General features: G+C 43.7%; 1 protein-coding gene across 1 annotated transcript in view; it reads left to right on the forward strand.

Moving 5' to 3' along the window:
- Nucleotides 1–16,609, forward strand: part of LOC123244272 (ceramide synthase 4-like) — a 56,046-nt gene extending 39,437 nt beyond the window's left edge. The window contains exons 2-11 of the mRNA XM_044672659.1: nt 363–536; nt 4,223–4,340; nt 5,111–5,229; nt 5,450–5,507; nt 7,090–7,140; nt 8,446–8,538; nt 9,286–9,414; nt 14,622–14,728; nt 15,081–15,237; nt 15,724–16,609. Of these exons, the coding sequence (XP_044528594.1) occupies nt 364–536; nt 4,223–4,340; nt 5,111–5,229; nt 5,450–5,507; nt 7,090–7,140; nt 8,446–8,538; nt 9,286–9,414; nt 14,622–14,728; nt 15,081–15,237; nt 15,724–15,927 (1,209 nt within the window). The 5' untranslated portion in view covers nt 363 and the 3' untranslated portion in view covers nt 15,928–16,609. The remainder of the gene's footprint in view (nt 1–362; nt 537–4,222; nt 4,341–5,110; nt 5,230–5,449; nt 5,508–7,089; nt 7,141–8,445; nt 8,539–9,285; nt 9,415–14,621; nt 14,729–15,080; nt 15,238–15,723) is intronic.
- The last annotated feature ends 1,767 nt before the right edge of the window (nt 16,610–18,376 follow it).

An 18,376-nucleotide genomic window follows, 5' to 3' on the forward strand; every position in this document is an offset into this window, starting at 1 on the left:
CTGGGACACCTGGGTCTCTTGTGCCCAGTTTAGGCAGCAGCCATTGTATTAGATGAGGCTTACCCAGATAGTGCCTTTCTAGCAAGTGACCCGAAATAGGAAGTTAGACTCGAGTACGAGATTCATTATGTGTGACTGTGGACAAATTCCTTCATTTCCTAATCTGGCCTCAATTTTGCCATTTGTAAAATGAAGGGGTTGGACTTCCCTCAAGGTCCCTGTTTCAAAAATCAATGGACCATGTACATTGACTCTCAGTTAATCGGAGTTTTTGATTAACCAACATATGTTCTCCCTTGCCAATGCTGTGTCCCCTCCCTCCCGTGATGTTTCCAGTAAAACTCTTGGCTTTTTGCCTCCAGGATGCTGGCCAGCCTGTATGAGTGGTTTTGGAAGGATGAGTACTGGTTCCCTCCTGGATACTCATGGGCTGACACAGAAGATTCAGATGGAATCACCTACCCTCACCCCAAGGACCTGTTGGCATCAATTCCCATAGCATTGGTCTTGGTGGTCATCAGATTTGGCTTTGAGAGGTGAGTGAACTGTGATTTTCCTTCCCTATTGGTCCTGGGACATGGGCATCTGGGCCAAAAAACCAAAAAAAGTTCATATCTGTCATTAACTGTCATGGCATGACAACAACTAGAGCCAGCCTATTCATAAATCATGTCTTCTTGGGCACAGTCACTTCACCTTTGGAGCTTTAGTTCCTTGTCAAATGGAAATATTCTTACATGTTCTGCTAACCTTACTGGACTGTTATAGAGAAAGCAGTACTGAAGGGAGATTTGTCATTCTTTTTATCCTGGTGGTTCCTGCTCTCATCAGGGCTTCTGAATGGTTCAAAAACCAAGATGATTATCTTTAAGCACCAAAAGAGAGGCAATTTGTCAGTTTTCTAGCCTCAATAAACTCTCCAAAGCTAATAGCCCCCCCACCACCACCACCACCACCACCACCTTCCCCAGCCAGCCTGGTAGCCATGCTACACAGCAAAGGAAACTTTCATAAAATCCTATTTTCCCAGTGAATTCCATTGTGAAAATGGAAGTGTTTGCCATGTAAACAAAGAAGTCCATGAATTTGCAACTATTAAAAGAAAAAGATTAATACTTTCCAAGAAAATGTTAATAATTGTCCATAAGGGCTCTGTGTTGTATTCAAGTCCTTTTCATGTGAATCCTTGTGAACTTTAGTCCCATGTAGGACAAGCTCTGACTTAACCCTCTGAGCTAGAAAGGCCTTTGGGTACAGACAGAGATACTGTCCAAAGACCAGGCCATGGGAATGTCCAAGAGGTTCTTCATCAAAGTATTAGCTCTTGGGATGATTTTTCTTCTGGTCTTGGCAAACCTGAGTCTTTCCCAAGGCCCTGCTGGCTGTCATTTACTAGGATGCACCTTCCATGGTCCAGCCAAGTATTTTCCCTCTCCTTTCTCATCCTGGGTGATTTTTGTGTAAGGGATTTTGATTGGGTGAATATTAAAAGGTTTGGTGTCCAGGGAATTGAATAATTCTCAATTCCCAATTAAAGAATAACCTCAAGTCAAAATGACTTTGATGGAAGTTTATTTATAAATGTGGAGAAGAAGAAATAAGGAAATGAGAGAGAGGATAAGATAAAATAAGCAATCTAACACACTAGGTAATTTGCTCCTATCCCCTAGTTTAATCCAGGCAGATCTAATTAACCCTCAGCCTGGGGAATTTCTGCCTTGCCCAAGGCAGAACGTCAGAGTCCCGGAGTGCCTGGAAGGTGAATGAAGCAAAAGCTTCAGCCACAGAGTCTCTTTTGAAAGGGAAGTTCCTTAAGAGAAGTTCAGGAAGATTCAGTCTTTACACTCACCACATGGAATTCCAAAGGAAAGATTTAAGAACAGTCTCACCAAAGTCTTAGGGTCCCAGCTCCAGAACAAGAAGAGCTCCTTCAGATCCAAGACATGAACCAGAAGAGAGAAACTGAACTAGTTCCCTTTTAATCCCTTTTAATGGGGCTTCTTTTGGGTCACTTCCTGTGCCTTCTTCCTAGTTTAAGTGTCCAATCACAACAGATGCTTTTTCTTAGGACTGCCCAGGAGGCAGTCAGTAAATTTTGATTTGTTACTCACTCTAGCACACATGGGTCACAGACCTCCCAACTTGTGAGTTAAGTGGAGTTGTTTACACTTTTGGTGATTAGATTTGAGAATGGGCAAGGTAGATTTAATCTCATTATCACACTTGTCTCTGTCTTTCCTGAAGTCTCCATAGAAGATTCACGTGGTATCCTAGAAACCTGGCCCTTGCTTATATTATATCGAGAGATGTATTAATAGATGATAATCATTCAAGGATAATATTTAATTCAATTTGACATTTATTGTATTATTACAGAATATGAAATCATAGAAGGATTCTAAAGGAATCATATAGGTAGTTGCTTGGTGCCTTAGAAGTAAGGGCAAGTAACTTAAAATCTCTGCCTCAGTGTCCCCATCTATAAAATGGGGGTGATAACTGCACCTACTTCACAGGATTGTTGTGAGAATCAATTGAGTTAACATATAAATTACATAATTTAAAGACAGATAAATGCTAGCTAGATAAAGATGGATAAGCGCTAGCTGTTAGTGTTATTGTTACTATTATTGTTCTTATTATTGGTATTTGAGAGGATGGGATAGACCAAATGACCTCTGAGATCTTTTCTATCCTAGAGAATTTGTGAGTGCCCATACTGAAGCAATCCTATATTGAGGCAAATTAAACTAATTAGCACATATTTCTATGACTCTGCCTCCTTGAATTAGTGCTGACAGGAAACTTCAAAGCCATCTAGCCCAACCTTCTTTTGCAGATCATAGAATCATACATAGGAGCATAGCTCTAGGGCTGGAAGAGACCTCAGGAGGCCATCTAGTTCGCCCCCCTTCCCCCCCCCCCCACCTTAATTTGCTGATGAAGAAACTAAGGCCCAGTAGAAGAAGATGGCCAAGATAACACCCACAGGTAGTAAGTAGCTGAAATGAGATTTGACCCTTGGACTTCTGACTCCAAACTCCCTTTCCCACTAGACTTGATGTTCTGGACCTTTTATGTGTTGAGAGCCCCTATAGCAGGTGAATGAAGCCCATTATGACATCCTCAGAAGAATCTTTTTGAATGCATAAAATAAAATGCTTCAGATTGCCAAGAAATTTAAGCTATGTTGAATTAAAGATGGATTTTTTTGCCTTCCAAGTTCTGACTTGAAATCTATCCACAGCCTCCTTGAGGCTCTTTAGACTCCAGGTTAAGGACCTTTGTGCTAGAACATGCTTGTCCAACCCCAATAATTTTACAGACAAGGTAACCAGGTCCCAGAAATATGAATTGGCCTCCCTAAAGTCACATAGTCAATGATTAGCCATGCTGATATCCAAACCTAATACCCTCCAGCTCCCAAACTTTCACCCCTATACCATATCTTTTGAAGGAAGGGCTTTTTTCCTGGTAATTCTATGAGATGGCAGTATATTAACACCTTGGAATATTAATGAACCACAAAAAAATTGGGGAGGGTCTTACATCTTACTACATTTCTCCATGCACAGGAGATTCTAGTTGCACACTCCTACCTCCATCCACAACTTATTCTTGAAATATCCTCCTCCCTCTTTATTTGCCTGTCAAATTCATCTCCACCACTTACAAGCCAACTCCAAGGCCACCTCCTCCAGGAAGCCCTCCCTGCTTTAACTCCCAACTTTGGAAAGTGTCCTTTCTTTTCACTGCTTTGATGCATTTACCATATAATAATACATATTATAAATAGCTATGTTGGTATTTGTGCCCTCTCTAATCTAGAGTCTAGAACCTAGAGATTTGGGCTCTAAAGTATGGCACTGAGCATAGGGCTTTACACACAGTAGGCACTTAATAAAATTAAAATTGAGAAAAGGAGAGTGTTTGCTCTTTGGCTGTAGTCCAACATTTCAGGAGGCTTTTCAGGAACCTATTTGCAAGGGTATAGATTTATCACCATTTATTTGTCCCTGCTGAGAATGCCCTGCTCTTACCCTTTTATTCCCTCTCTCTTAGAACATTCTCATGTCTCCCTACACACCATCTCCTTCAGGCTACATGAGTTAGCCGAGGCAGGCCAGTTGGTGGGCAGGATTTGGCAAAGAGAACTTCCAAAGGGCCAGAGATGGGGGAATGAGGTTCTTGGGTACTCATATTCTCCTATCTCTTCTCATAGGGCCATCGCAATGCCCTTGAGCAGGGCCTTGGGTGTACGTGACCGCCTCAGGATCAAGGCTTCGCCCAACCCCATCCTGGAGGCCTTTTTCCAAGCTCATAATGGGAATCCCAAAGAGGTGAGCAAGCCCCAGGACTGAATGCTGTTAAGAAATCCTGGATACCTAAACTTCCTCCTTCAGGAATTGATGTTACCCTGCGGGAAATCTCTGCTATTCCTTTGTTCATTAAAGAGGTTAAGCTCAGTGTGGACTCAATCTCAAGTTAATCTAAGTATCAAGATCTACCACCCTCCAACATCAGAGAGGTGTAGGAGTCCTAGAGATTTGAGTTCTAATCCCAGTTCTTCCACCAATTGCCTGGATGACTTTGAACAAGTCAATTCAACACTATGGGCCTCAGTTTTCTCATCTCTACAATTAGCAAGTGGAAAGGGGTTGACCTGAAGATCTTTTAGGATCCTCCCAGCTCTGAAAGTGTCTGTTCTAAAGTTCTTCTCAAGGGGGGGTTCCTTTCAGGAAAACTTGCCCAACATGCACCCCTGCTTTTACTTCTACCTCCCTTCTTCCTGGGTATGACTTGGGCAATGTTTTTATTTATTTATTTATTTGGGGGGCGGGGGGGGGAAGGGGGGCTTGTCCTCCCTAGCAAGGGAGGAGGCAGCTTCACTAATTCTTTTCCCAAAGAATAGTCCCCTCACCTTCAAGCCCTCTGGAGTAGTTCTCAGCAGATTCTAGGAGGTTCCAGGTTCCTGGGGCCAAGTTGCCACTTGAGGAGGGGAAATGCCTGAATGAGCTTGAGGAAAGAGGGGATGTCTTCCCCATTGGTCCTGGGAGCTGAGGTCTTCCCTTTTTTCCCCTATCCCCTTGCCTTGTCCTTTGATCCCCAGGCTCAGCTAAATCACCTCGCCAGCCAGTGCGGCCTCTCCGTGAGGCAAGCGCAGCGCTGGTTTCGACGCCGGAGAAACCAGGAGCGACCATTACTGAGCAAGAAATTCTGTGAAGCCTGGTGAGCTCAGGGGGGCCTAAGGGAGAACTGATCATAAAAGGGACCCAGGCTCAGGTCTGGGGTGGGGGGGCGGAATGCCTAATTAGGAAACCAAGGGCCCTATTTTTTAAGTCTGTCTGACCTCCGGCAATAGCCCTTTCTCTCCATCCCCACCTTCATCTATCCCACCTCTGGACTGGAGCTCCCCAAACTTAGTCCATATTCTGTTCTGTATTTTCAGCTGGAGATTTTTGTTTTACTTCTCTTCTTTCTTTGGAGGTTTCCTCGTGCTCTACAATGTGAGTATGTACTCTACCATCCAAATCCATTCAGATTCCTCTGTCCCTCTCTTTCCCCTCATCTTTTCTTCTCCCTTTGTTCTCTTCCTTTCACCTTCTGGACCTCTTCTGTGCCATCATCCTCTGCATCCTCGTGCTTCTTATTCCTCCCCCTCCTCCTACTCCTGTGTCCTCTTCCATCCCTCTCCCTTTGACTTCTCATCTTCTACATTCATCCTTTGCTTCTTTGTTTCCCTTCATGTTTTCATGTTCTTCATCCTTTTCCTCCCATCATCTTCATTCTTTCTGTTCCACCATCCACATATTCTTCAATTTCCTTTTATTTTTCTTTCCATTCTCTCCTTCTTCTTTGTCCTCCTTCCATTCCCATCTTTTCTGTCTCTCCCCAACCTCTCAGTCCCTTTATGATCCCACACTTACCATCCCTTTCCTTCTCTTGTACTTTCTTGTCACCTCCATCCTCATTTCCTTCATCTTTCTCCCCGATCCTCCATTCCATTCTACCTTCTCTACCCTCTTTATCCATCTCTCTCTGACCCCATCACGTTGATTATGTCCTCTTCCACCTTGGCCATTACCTCGTTGCCTTTCCCCACTTCATTGGTCACCATGATCTCCTACCTTGCCATTTACCATGCTAAGCACTGGTGATACAAATACAAGCAAAAAGACAGTTGTGGCCCTCAAGGAGCTTACGCTCTAATGAGAGGAGACCACAAAAAGGACCTAAAAATTGGGGTGGGAAATGAAGATTGGGGATGAGAAGGGATGTAACTATAGAAGTCCAGAGAGGAGAATAAAGATTAGTCAGCCGTCATCTGTTGCCAAAGCCAACAAGATGACCCAGAATCAGTCAGTAAGCATTGGTGAAGCAATGTAGTAATAAGAGCAAGAGATAAAAAGGCAAAAAAACAGTCCTGTCCTCAACAAGCTCCCATTCTAATGAAGGAGATACCCTGCAAATAATCTCAGATAAATGGCACTGGGATCTTAGCTGATGTTTGAAGGAAACTAGGAGGCAGAAATGAAGAGGGAGAATTCTAGCCATGGGGAAGAGCCAATGAAAATGCTCTGAAATGGGAAGGGGGAATGTCTTGTTCAAGGTACAGCAAGCAAGGAGGCCAGTGTTACTGGATCATAGAGTATTTGAAGGGAAGTAAAGGTAGGGAAAAGTAAGGACTGGAAAAGTGGAAGCAGAGGGAGGAGGCAGGCTTCTAAAGGCTTTTAGAGCCGAACAGAGAATTTTATACTTGATCCTAAAAATAATGGGGAGCTACTGGAGTTTACTGAGTTGGCTAAGTGGCATGATCAGACTTCTCTTTAGGAGGGAGGGGGAATGGCAGCAGGAATTGGGCATCAAGCCTTTTCTCAGATCAAATTTTATGCCCAATGGGTTTAACTCTGACCTTGTTACAAACTGAGAGAAGGAAGAATGGGGAGGCCAAAATAATTGCAGAACACACCTTTAAGTGAGTATGAAATAATTTCTTTTGCATGCTTAGAGTTCCTGGGGGCAACCTCAAGTTATAGGTCAAAGTTATTAACTGTGAGGGCTGAAATCCATCCTTTCTTTATCCTCCAGGAGACATGGTTGTGGGAACCCAAGACATGCTGGGACAGATATCCCTTCCAGGTGAGCAACCCAAGAACAAAGACGGGTAGCAGAAATGCTCAGTAAAACATCTTGAAGCTAAAGCAGATGCTCACAGAATCTCAGAGTTGGAAGGGATCTCAGAGGTCATTTAGTCCAATCCCTTCTGTACAGGGGAATTTCATTACCTCTTGTGGCCTCCCCATCCTCTTTAGGACATCCCTGATTATTAGAAAGTCTTTTCTCAATAGCAAGCCTAAATCTGCCCTAAATCCTATAATTTCCACCCATTGATTTTTCAACTTTTTATCTCTGGAAACCAAGGGGACCATGTCACATGCCTTTTGCATATGAAAGCTCTTCAAATAACTGTAGTTATCATGTCCCACTTATTCTCTTCCCTAACATCTCTTCTCCTGACTAAGCATATCCAGTCCCTTCAACAAATCCTTGTATGATATGATTTCAAGGCCCTCTGCCTTTTTGATTGCCTTCCTGGACTCCTTTTAGTTTTATCAGTGTCTCTCTGAATATGTGGCCCCCAAATCTGAACATAATATTCTAAATTGGACTTAGCAGAGTACAGGACTCACTAGTCCCCAAAACTCCTCTCTATGAACCTACCTCTCTTGCTTTTTAATTCATCTTGTGCTTCCAGTCCAGTAAAGCCCTTAGATCTCTTTCAGATGATTTGCTATTTGGCCACCCCATCCCCTTCTTACCTATAAAGTTGATTTTTTTGAACCTGTTTTAGACTTTACATTGTTTCCATTAAATCTGGCCAGACATTCTAACCTATCATAGATCTTAACTATCATTGAGTATATTAGCCTTTCTCACTTCTTTTTTGTCACCTGCGAATTCAGAAGCAGGTACGAAATGGCTTCATCGAAATTAGTAATTTTTTAAAATTAAAATCCCATTGGCATAGGGCAAAGGACAGATCTTTTGATCTCCATTGGAGACTCTGCACAAGTTGATATTGAACTAGTAATGATTATTCTTTGGGTCCAAAACTGTTCAACCAGTTGTGTATCTTCCTAACTGGACTATCTTCTAGCCTATATTTTGTCTTTTTCTACAAGAATTAAATGTGGGATTTGTTGGTAAATGTTTGGCTAGAATCAGAGTACACCCTATCTGTAGCATTTCCCCAATTTTTCAGGCTTATCAAAAAAAATAAGATTAGGGTGTCATGATTTGACAAGAACAAGTCCCTGGTGTCCTCTCTCCCTTCTGCCGAGAAGATATAAAGTAGCATCCTTAGTCCTATGAAACAGTTCTTTCTTTTCTAGCTCTGTATCTAATGGCCCATACCATCTAACCACATTATTTTTTGACCCTCAGCCTCTGCAACCTGCCATGTACTGGTGGTACCTCCTTGAACTTGGTTTCTACATCTCTTTGCTGATGACTCTACCTTTTGATGTGAAGAGGAAGGTGAGTTTGAGGAGAAGTCCAGACAGAAGGGAAGGGCCCTGTTTTCCTTAGCCTGATTCTTTTTTTTTTTTTTTTTAACCCTTGTACTTCAGTGTATTGTCTCATAGGTGGAAGATTGGTAAGGGTGGGCAATGGGGGTCAAGTGACTTGCCCAGGGTCACACAGCTGGGAAGTGGCTGAGGCCGGGTTTGAACCTAGGACCTCCTGTCTCTAGGCCTGACTCTCACTCCACTGAGCTACCCAGCTGCCCCCCCAGCTTGATTCTTTTTACACCTGCTCTCCTTGGGGAAAATATCAGGTTTGCCTTTGGCTCTGAAGGCCATTCCCTGGGTATGCACAGGATATTATCCCATGAAAGCAGTTAAGGTAGGACCTGTCAGGCAAAACTCAGTGTGCTCTGCTGGAGATTTGGCAGGGGACTCCTGGAGCTTAGGTGCCAATTTTAATACCTTTCTTCTGGAACTCTAACCTAACCTCCCAACCTCTCACCAGATCTACACCTAATCCTGTCTCCCACGTCTTTCCCAGTTCCTACCATATCTCATCTCCTCTCCTCTTGATTTCCCCTTTTCAAGGCCTCTTCTCAACCTGTACTCTTTGGGTCTCACTCAGAGTATATCTGATGACCCTTGGCAAACCTTGGCCTCCTCACTGTTGGGTGCTCCTTTGTACCTGGGTGGGAGGGTCTGACCCTAGGCTTGGGGAGTCCTAGTGGTCCTGATGTGACAGCTGCCTTCCTCTTCCTAGGACTTTAAGGAGCAGGTCATCCACCACTTTGTCACTATCATCTTGATTGGATTCTCTTATTCTGCCAATCTCCTGCGTATTGGTACGTTGGTGTTACTGCTACACGACATATCTGACATTCTCATGGAGGTGAGTACAAGTCATCAATCTCTTAATCTGATTTTCCAGGCTTTATGCAAGCATCTTTATTGATAGGTGGAGATGTATGACTTATGGAAAGAGCTACAGGCAGGGGTGTGTTAGAGCCAACTCAAAACTACTCCAGAGAGCTAATTATTACATTTTTATGGTAAGCATTTACATCTCAGAACCTGGCAAACACTATAAATCAGGCTTGCTTTATTAAAGTTTTGTTGATTATCTAGACAAAAGGAAGTAGTGGGAAAAGCACTAATAGTAAGGTTTAAAATTAAGTATGTCATGTGTACTTCCCAACAAACCCCTAGCTACAGGGAAGTATGGTCCCTGGAATCCCTAGGTCCAGATAGGGTCATAGCCCACAAATCTAAGAAGTGACAGAAATATTAAGAAACTATTGACCTCAGAGATCCTGCCTCTACCATTTTACCAACTGTGGGACTTTGGGCAGCTCACTCAACTCTCATTCTCCATTTCTTCACGGGGAACTATAATATCGGGAGATGTTGGTCCCACTATACTCTGCCTTGGTCAGAACACATCTGGAGTTTATGTTCAGTTCTTCACATCCCACTGTAGAAAGAACTTAGTAGTAAACCAGAAATAGTAAACCATTGCCAGGATAATAAACATTCTTTAGATCATGCCTTCTGAGCATTAATTGAAGGAACTGGGAATCTTTCATCTGGAGAAGAGTAGACTTGGGGTGACTTGATAGTTACCTCCAACTATCTGAAATGCCAACATGTGGAAGAAAGATTATATGTTCGTTGTGTGGTTGCCCCCAGGTAGCAGAACTAGGAGCAGTGATAAGGAGGTTGTAAAGAGAAAAGTTTAGATTTGAGATCAGGAAAAACTTTCTAGCGGTAGGAGATGTCCAACAGTGAAAGGGATGGGATGTCTTGGGGAATGAAGGGTTTTTCCCTTATCCATCCATTGAGGCAAAAACTGGAAAGCCCCTAGTTGGAGATGTTGTAAGGATACTTGATCACATATAAGTTAGGCATGATGGCCACTGATGGTCCCTTCCAATTCTAAAGTTTCCATGATTCTACTAACTATTACAATAGTGTAGAAAGAACACAGGACATGAGGTCAGAAAACCTGAGCTCTGGTCCTGGGGTCGGGAAGGGGAGGTGAAGATCAAATGAGATAATGGATATAAAACACTTTGCAAACCTTTAAAGTGCTATATAATTGTAGAGATAAATGAGAAAGTATTAATGGAGGAAGAGTGTGGAGTACTCCCAAGGTCAGCCTGAGCCCAAGGAAGTTTTGTGTTTGGGGAAATAGGGTTGCAGTCCTAGAGAAAGCCACAGAATTGTCCCCAAATCTCCCAACTTGATGACAATCCATTAATTAGGTTTCCTGCTCTGCCTTGGTCTACCTTTTATTTTTTTCTTTTGTATTGGTCAGTGTGAAAAATTTTTCTATTGATAATTTTTTTGTGTCCCATTCAGTGGTGAATATATCCTTTCCTTTCCCCTGCCCAGAGGACTACCCCTTGTAATAAAGAATTATTTAAAAAGCAGTTAAACAGAATTTACTAACATCAACTGTACCAGACAGTGTTTTATACTCATAGTCCCTGCCAAGAAGAAAGGGAGGTCCATTTTCTCATTTCTTCTCCTAGCTATTTACTACAGTGTTGTTTTGGCTTTTTGTTCCCTCCGTTAAGATTGTTGGAATCAAAGTGTATGGTTTTTTTTCTGGTTCTACTTATCAGTTCATGTAAGTCTTCCTATGTTTATCTGTATTTTTCATATTCATTGTTTCTTATGACACAGTAACAGGCCTTCACAGTCATGTACTGCAATTTGTCTAGCCATTCCCCAGTTGATGAGAATATATTTTGTTTCCATTTCTTTGCTCTCATAAAAATTATTACTTTAAAATATTTGGCGGTGGGGTGAGACTTTTTTTCTTATCTTTGCTCTCTATGAGATATTTACCTAGTATGGGGTTACAGATTTCAAAAGCTGAAAAGAACCTTAGAGGTCACCTCATCAAACCTCCTTATTTTACAAATGAGGAAAAGGTGCACAGAGACAATCTGCCCAGTTGTCACATAGGTGGTAGAGAGAAAAGAGCAAGATGTCAAAGATTTGAATCCAGATCATCTAACTCTAAAGCCATTGCTTTTTTCTATTTATTCCATACTGAATCTCTGGGTCAATGAATAGATATTTTACTCAGTTTTTTAGAATAACTCTAAATTGCTTTCCAAAATAGTTGGACCAGTTCACAGTCCCACTAAAAATGTGCCTCTTCTTATAGACCTTCCAACGCCTAGTATTATTGTCTTTTGTCATCCCTGACAATTTGATAGGTGTAAGATAAAATCCTTTAGTGTTTTTTTTTAATTTGAAGTTTTCTTCGTGATTTGGATCATCTTTCATATAGTTGTTAATAGTTGCAGTTCTTCGGAGAACAGTTCGTTCATAGGTGTTTACCACTTACTCATTAGGGAATGACTTTTCATCTTAAATATTTCTGTTAATACCCCATACATCTTACATATTAGAGATATTTGATGCAACTTGATACTTGGATATTTTTCCAGCGATTTCCTTTCTTATTCCACTCGCATTGATTTTTGTTGGTGTAAAAGCTTCACACAAACCTATTTTATCTCTTATACTTACTTCTGACCCTTGTTTGCTTAAGAATCTCCTAACCATAGCTGTGAAGGGTACTTAATCTGGTTCTCCTAATTTTTCATAGTGGGACCTGTAATATTCTAGTTGGATATCCATATTGAGCATGTTGTAGCAAAATGGTGTATGATGTTGGCTCAAAACCTAATCACTGCCATATTGCTTTTCAGTTTTCTGAGCAGTTATTGTCAGATTGGAGTTCTTCCATAAGTAATTTTTATCTTCTTGGGTTTTTCCAACCCCTAGGTGATAGTGTTTGGGGTTATTTCTGATTCTTAGCTAGTCTGTTTTAATGATCTTTTTCTTCTGTTTTTTTAACCAGTGCCAAATAGTTTTCCTGATTACTACTTTATATATAGTATAATTTGAGGTCTGAAAGTATTTTACTCCCTTTGTTACTACTTTTTCCTTGATGTTTTAGATCTGATGTTATTATGTCTAGTTCCATAAAGTAGCAGATTCATACGGCACTAAATCTGAAAATGAATTTAGTGATAAAATTTAGAGATATTTGTAAAACACTAAGCACAGTACCTAGCACGTAGTAAACCCTTAAGAAATGCTTGTTCTCTTGTTCCCTTCTTGTCACTTTTATTATATTGGTCCAGCTCATTTCAATATTTTTTAAATCCCTTCTACTTCTGAGAGTCTGTGATTCTTCAATACGTAGTGATGCTTTGTCAGATAGTATCTGCCTTTGGACCACAGCAGGTATCCTCTGTGCTCCTACCCTCCCTCCATATTCAAAGGATCCACAACTCTCCACCTGCCCCCACAATATCCAGCCAATTGCCAGTCCCATCAATCTCTCACATAAGTTTCTGAGGCATTTAGGTGATGCAGTGATGGCTAGAACACTGAAACTGGAGTAAAAAAGACCTGAGTATCAGCTGTGTGACTCTGAGCAAGTCCCCTCACCTCACCTCTGTCTGCCTCCATTTCCTCAACTGTAAAATAGGGATACTAGCAGCACCTACCTCCAAAAGTGGTTGTAAGGATCAAATGAGAGAATATTTATAAAGTGCTTAGGATTATGCCTAGCCCATAGTAAATGCTTCATAAATTCTTTCTTTCCTTCCATCCTTCCTTCCTTCTAATCACACAGCTACTATTCTAATTTGCGCCTTCCACCTGGATTATGGACTATCACAATAGGCCTCTCCCCATTCCAATCCATTCCCTACAATACATAATATTTCTAAAACATGGGTCTGACCATTTCTCTTTCCTACTCAAAAAGCTTCCTGTTTCCCCTCAGAGGAAACATGTTTGGCATTAAGGCCATTCAGCCTTTAAAGCCTTTTTTTCCCAGCTTGGCTCAGGCCTCACTCTCCAGGTAGATCACACACTCCTCCTCCCCTCTTTCATGTACTCTCCAATCCAGCCAAACTGGCCTTTTCGCTCTTCCTCACACAGGATGATCTGCCTGTTATCGACATGCTTTCACCCAGGCTATCTCCCATACTTAGAATGCTTTCCCTCATATTTCCACCTCTTAGAATTTTAAGTTTCCTTGACTATTTAGCTCAAAGGCCACCTCCTACAAGAGGCTTTTTAAAAACTTCATTCCTCCCATCTGTCACTTAAATATAATCTACATATACTTATACACGTCCCTTTCATCTCCCCCTATACCCTGTAAGTTCTTTGAGGAGACTGAACTATTTTTTTTTTCTTTATATCCCAAAAGTGCTTGACATATAGTACACATTTAATATGTACTGAGTAATTGAACAAAAGGTAAGGCTGGAATCCCGAAGGGCGAACTGGGCAGAGGGGGTGTTAACTTGGGAATCTCCAGAAACTCCATAGAAGTATGAAAAACAGCTTAGCCAATCTGTACTGAGATAATTACTGAGTGCAATTCCAAGTCTAGATAATAATCAGGATCTTAGCCAGCATGAATGATGAGCCAGTCACTATCAACTTTACAAGTGTAAGACAGAGGAGGTGTGGCGAGGCCTCGGAATGGCCTAGGGGATTTTGGTGGGTGGCAAGCTCCTAGTCGGTGAAGGGATGTTAGGCTACATTTGGAAAAACCCAGTGCCCAGGATGAGGCCGAGAACAATTCGTCTGCTCAGACCATTGTGGGGTACAATGATGAGAGCAGGGCCTGCATCTTCAAACCTAATGAATTGGGAGCTCCTGGCCAGGGAGGACCAAGAAATCAAATGGGCTGTGGCAAATGTGGAGCAAATGAAGGAATTAGAAGACTTGATAAAAGTGGTCACATGGGAGAGGCTTTGGACTTGTTCTGGTTGGCCCAACAAACCAAACCTTAGAACAGTGGGGGAAAAGTTTCAGAGAGGCAGATTTAGGCTGAGTATAAAGAAACATTTCCTAAGGATCAGAGCTATCTAAAAGTAGAATGGGCTGTCCCCGGAGAAGTAGCGAGTTTTCCGTCATCTGAGGTCTTCAAGTGGAGCCTGGATGACCACTTGCCAGTGTGACTAGATGTCTTCTAACACCCCTTCCCAATCTTGAGATTAGGTTCTAAAATTCTCTCTCTTCTCTCTCTCTTTCTCTCTCCTCCCCTCCCAGGCCTGTAAAATGTTTAATTATGCACAACGGAGGCTTATCTGTGACACACTCTTCGTCATCTTTGCCCTGGTGTTCATCGTTAGTCGGCTCATTCTCTTCCCAACCAAGTGAGCCTGGTCTCAGAAGATGGGGTAGGGATGGGCACAAGGGGACTTGCTGTGATCCCTGGGAGAGACCTGGGTTCCCAAACCCTCCTCTTTTAGGACCTTCTGCTGCCTAGAGCTGTCCCTCGAAAGAGAAGGGTGGCTTCTACCTGATGAGAACTCCTTTGGGAGAAGAATGGTAGAGAGCAGGATCCTGGCCAGACCAGAAGGGTCTATATGTCTTTTATGATGCTATTCATCTTCTCCCATTTTGTGGGGGACTCTCTAGTGACCAAGACTTGTCCAGAGAACCTGAAATGGACAGGTCTCTAGGAGCCCAACCCCACAGTGACCCAAGTTCCTCTCTCTCCTACAGAATCCTCTACACTACCTACTATGATTCCATGATCAAATTCCAGCCCTTCTTTGGATACTATTTCTTCAATGCCCTCCTCATGGTCCTTCAGGTTCTCCATGTCTTCTGGTCCGGCCTCATCCTCCGTATGGTCTACAAGTTTGTTTTAGCTGGCAGGGTATGTACAGATCTGGAGCTGGGCATTGTCCCTGGCCTTGGCCCCTAATGCTCGCCCAGTGGTCCTTCTGGCCTAGGCCCACTTCAGACAGATCAGGGGCAATTGAACACTAAGCCTAGTCCCTGGGAATTGTGAACTCGGGGGAGTCTGGGTGGTGGAAAAAGTAGAGGCTCAGGCCTGGCATCCTAGTGCTGGTAGGCACCCAGGTGGTCCAGGCAAGAAGTCTTGACACTCTTTTCCTATTCTCCCTCCATCTCTCTTCTCTTTTTCCCCATTTCTCTGCTTGTCTCTCCTGATTCTTTGCTCCATCCCTATCTTTTCCTCTCTGCCTGTGCCTCTTTGGGTCCCCTTATCTCCTCTCACCCTTTCTTTCTTGATCTCTTCTCTCTCCATCTCTGTCTCTCTGTTCCTCCTTATCCCTTTCTTCTCTCTCCCTGCCCGTATCTCTTTTCTCTTGGTGCCTCCTTTTTGGCCTCTGGTTTTCAGATGCAGAGTGACATAAGGAGTGACTTGGAAGAACAGAACTCAAGTGATGAGAAGTCTGAGACACCCCAACAGAAGAATGGGAGGCTGCAGCCCAGTGACAAAACAGACACTTGTAACCTCCCCCGGGCTAACCTCCCCCGGGCTAGGGGTATTCGGGGGACTGGGCCCAGCCAGCTGGCCAATGGGCATGTCCCAGCCACATAGCCTGGTCCAGCGCGGGGCCATCAGATGGTCTGGCTCAGGGATGAAACCTGGATGACTGGTCTGCAGACTGTCTGAGGACTCGTTTGTGATGGAAAATCGCCTAGAATCTGATGGAGCATGGACTCCATAGGCCTGGACCAGGACCATTTACTTGTCTCTCCATCTCATCTCTGTCCCCACCTCTGCTGGACCTGAGGGAGGAGGAAGAAATACAATATCTCTGCAGAGGATTTGAGGGTGGGCTTAATGATCTTTCTTCCCGAACAGCCTTTACCCTGAGCCAGTGCCCCTGGACTGGCTGCCAAAGCCTTAGGAAGTCAGGGTGAGGGGGGTACTAGGGAAAGGCTCCATTTCTGCTGTGCAGGGGCCCCTAAGGAGAGAGCTGAGGGACCCCTCAGAGGACCTTTCCCCAGCCCCCCAGAGCTGCCTCACATCCCCATGGAGGCTCAGAAGGAGCAGGCTTCTTCCCGAGCCAATGAGAGAGGGGCCTGGGCTTTCAGGCCTGAGTCTGGACTGGTCTGACCAGCCTCAGACTTCTCCCCATCCCAGCTTGAAGCCTCACCTCTGCAATCTCTAGGGAACCAGGGAGTTCCATTCAGAGTAGGGATGGGGTTGTGCATTCTGGGTTTGCCCAGACCCAGAGAGGGAACAATAAAACTTGAATGGAGTAGTTTTCACTGTCTCAGAGCTCCTGGCCTCATTCATTCCCTGCTCACTCCTCCAGACCCTTTCTCTACAATAGCTCTAGTCATAGAATGCTAAAATGTCAGAACTGGAAAGGACCCCAAAGGGCTTCTATTTGAAGCCCTGCTTAAGCATCAGCATTCCAACCAGCAGATGACCATCCAGCTTTTCCTTGGATACACGTCATGATGAGGAGCTGTAGGAACAACCTATTCTTTTTGTAAAGCAGCTGTTATTGCTAATAATTTTAAAGCTCTATGAAGTCTAAATCTCCCCTGCCCCTTCAAGTCCTCCCATCCCTGCTGCTTAGCCCTCGTGGATAGCAATAGAGTGGGGGAAGGCAGTTTGGTGGACTTCAGCTCAGGATAAACCGGACAAAGGTGCCCGATTACTGGCTTGCGGTGTACTTTATAACACCAAACTCCTAGTCTCTTCTACCCGCTTCTGTCTCACTGACTGGGGCTGCTGACTGCCCCCACTCATTTCCTCTCCTACCTGGTCCCTGCTGAACAGGAAGGGCTTCCCAGGTGGTCTCTGCTCATTTTTGACATGACACAGAAGGGCAAGAGTTTGGTTCCCAACCCCCACATCCTTCAAGAACCAATAGCAAGAGAGACTGCTGTGGGTGTGTTAACAGTGCATGTTTGTGGAGAGGAATAAAGCCAGGTCTAGCAATGCTATGTTTCAGGTCAAGCAGACTGGCCTCGGGTTGTTGTAGGCAGCCAGACCCAGTGTAGGGTGGGAGGAGGTCTTAAATGGAAGGAGCATGGAGACCAAGAAAAACATTAAAAGAATGGCCTCCCTAATTGTACCTGTAAAGACCTGTCTCCTGTCTCTGAAAGTCAAATTCAGAAGACCTGAATTTAAATAATGGCTGACAGTGATACCAGCTGTGCCAACTAGAATCCCCAAGCTAGTCCTCCCAGGGTGAGGGAGGCCTGGGGTGCCCTTTTTCCAGGGCTAAGTCCCTCTAACAAACATGGTGGGGCCTGAATGGGGCTGGAAACAATTCTAAAGTCCAGATATGAACTTAAAGTGGTCCTTTCCCAAGCCCCATGTCCCTCCACTTCCCTCTACTTCTTTGGACAGCCCCCCTCAACCCCACCTCCCAAAGCTGCCCCCTTTCTCCCCTAACAGGACTGCCAGCTCTCTTTCATCCTTTCATGGCAGGTAGAACACCACCAGAGGACTAAAGCTTCCATCCTCTTCCTCCATATATTTGTCAATCCTTCGAGAATGGCCGCCTATTCAGAGTGGCAACCTGATAAAGGTTTTGGAAATTCAAAAGTATTTAAACCTTCCTTCCTTAAAATGATGGCTACCTCAGACGAAGCCCTCAACAAGCCTTGGGCAAGATAAGAAACTGGAATGGAGGAAGGGATGAGAGTTCTAGGTACTAACTGGAGGGCCAAAGGAGAGGCATCCATGGAACGATGTGTTCCCATAAAGATGTTCACATGTGAGGTGCTGAGTTTTCGCTGCTTTCTTCACCATTAGCTCAATTTACCCTACACTCGTCTCTACCCCAGTGATTCCTCCCCCTGATTCTATCAGCTCCATCTCATTGATAGCACCCCACAAGAAGATGAATCTCCAAATTTAAGGAGACTCCAGTTGGCCCTAAGATAAATGCCACCACTCCTCCCCCCCCCCCCCCAATTCTCTACTCAATCTTGTCTATTCATACTTATATATGTTGTCTCCCCTGTTAGACTGTGAGCTCCTTGAGAGCAGAGACTATCTCGCCTTTTTTCTTTTTTTTATC

This window comes from Gracilinanus agilis, chromosome 1 (genome assembly GCF_016433145.1).
Source record: "Gracilinanus agilis isolate LMUSP501 chromosome 1, AgileGrace, whole genome shotgun sequence".
NCBI classification, from domain to species: domain Eukaryota; kingdom Metazoa; phylum Chordata; class Mammalia; order Didelphimorphia; family Didelphidae; genus Gracilinanus; species Gracilinanus agilis.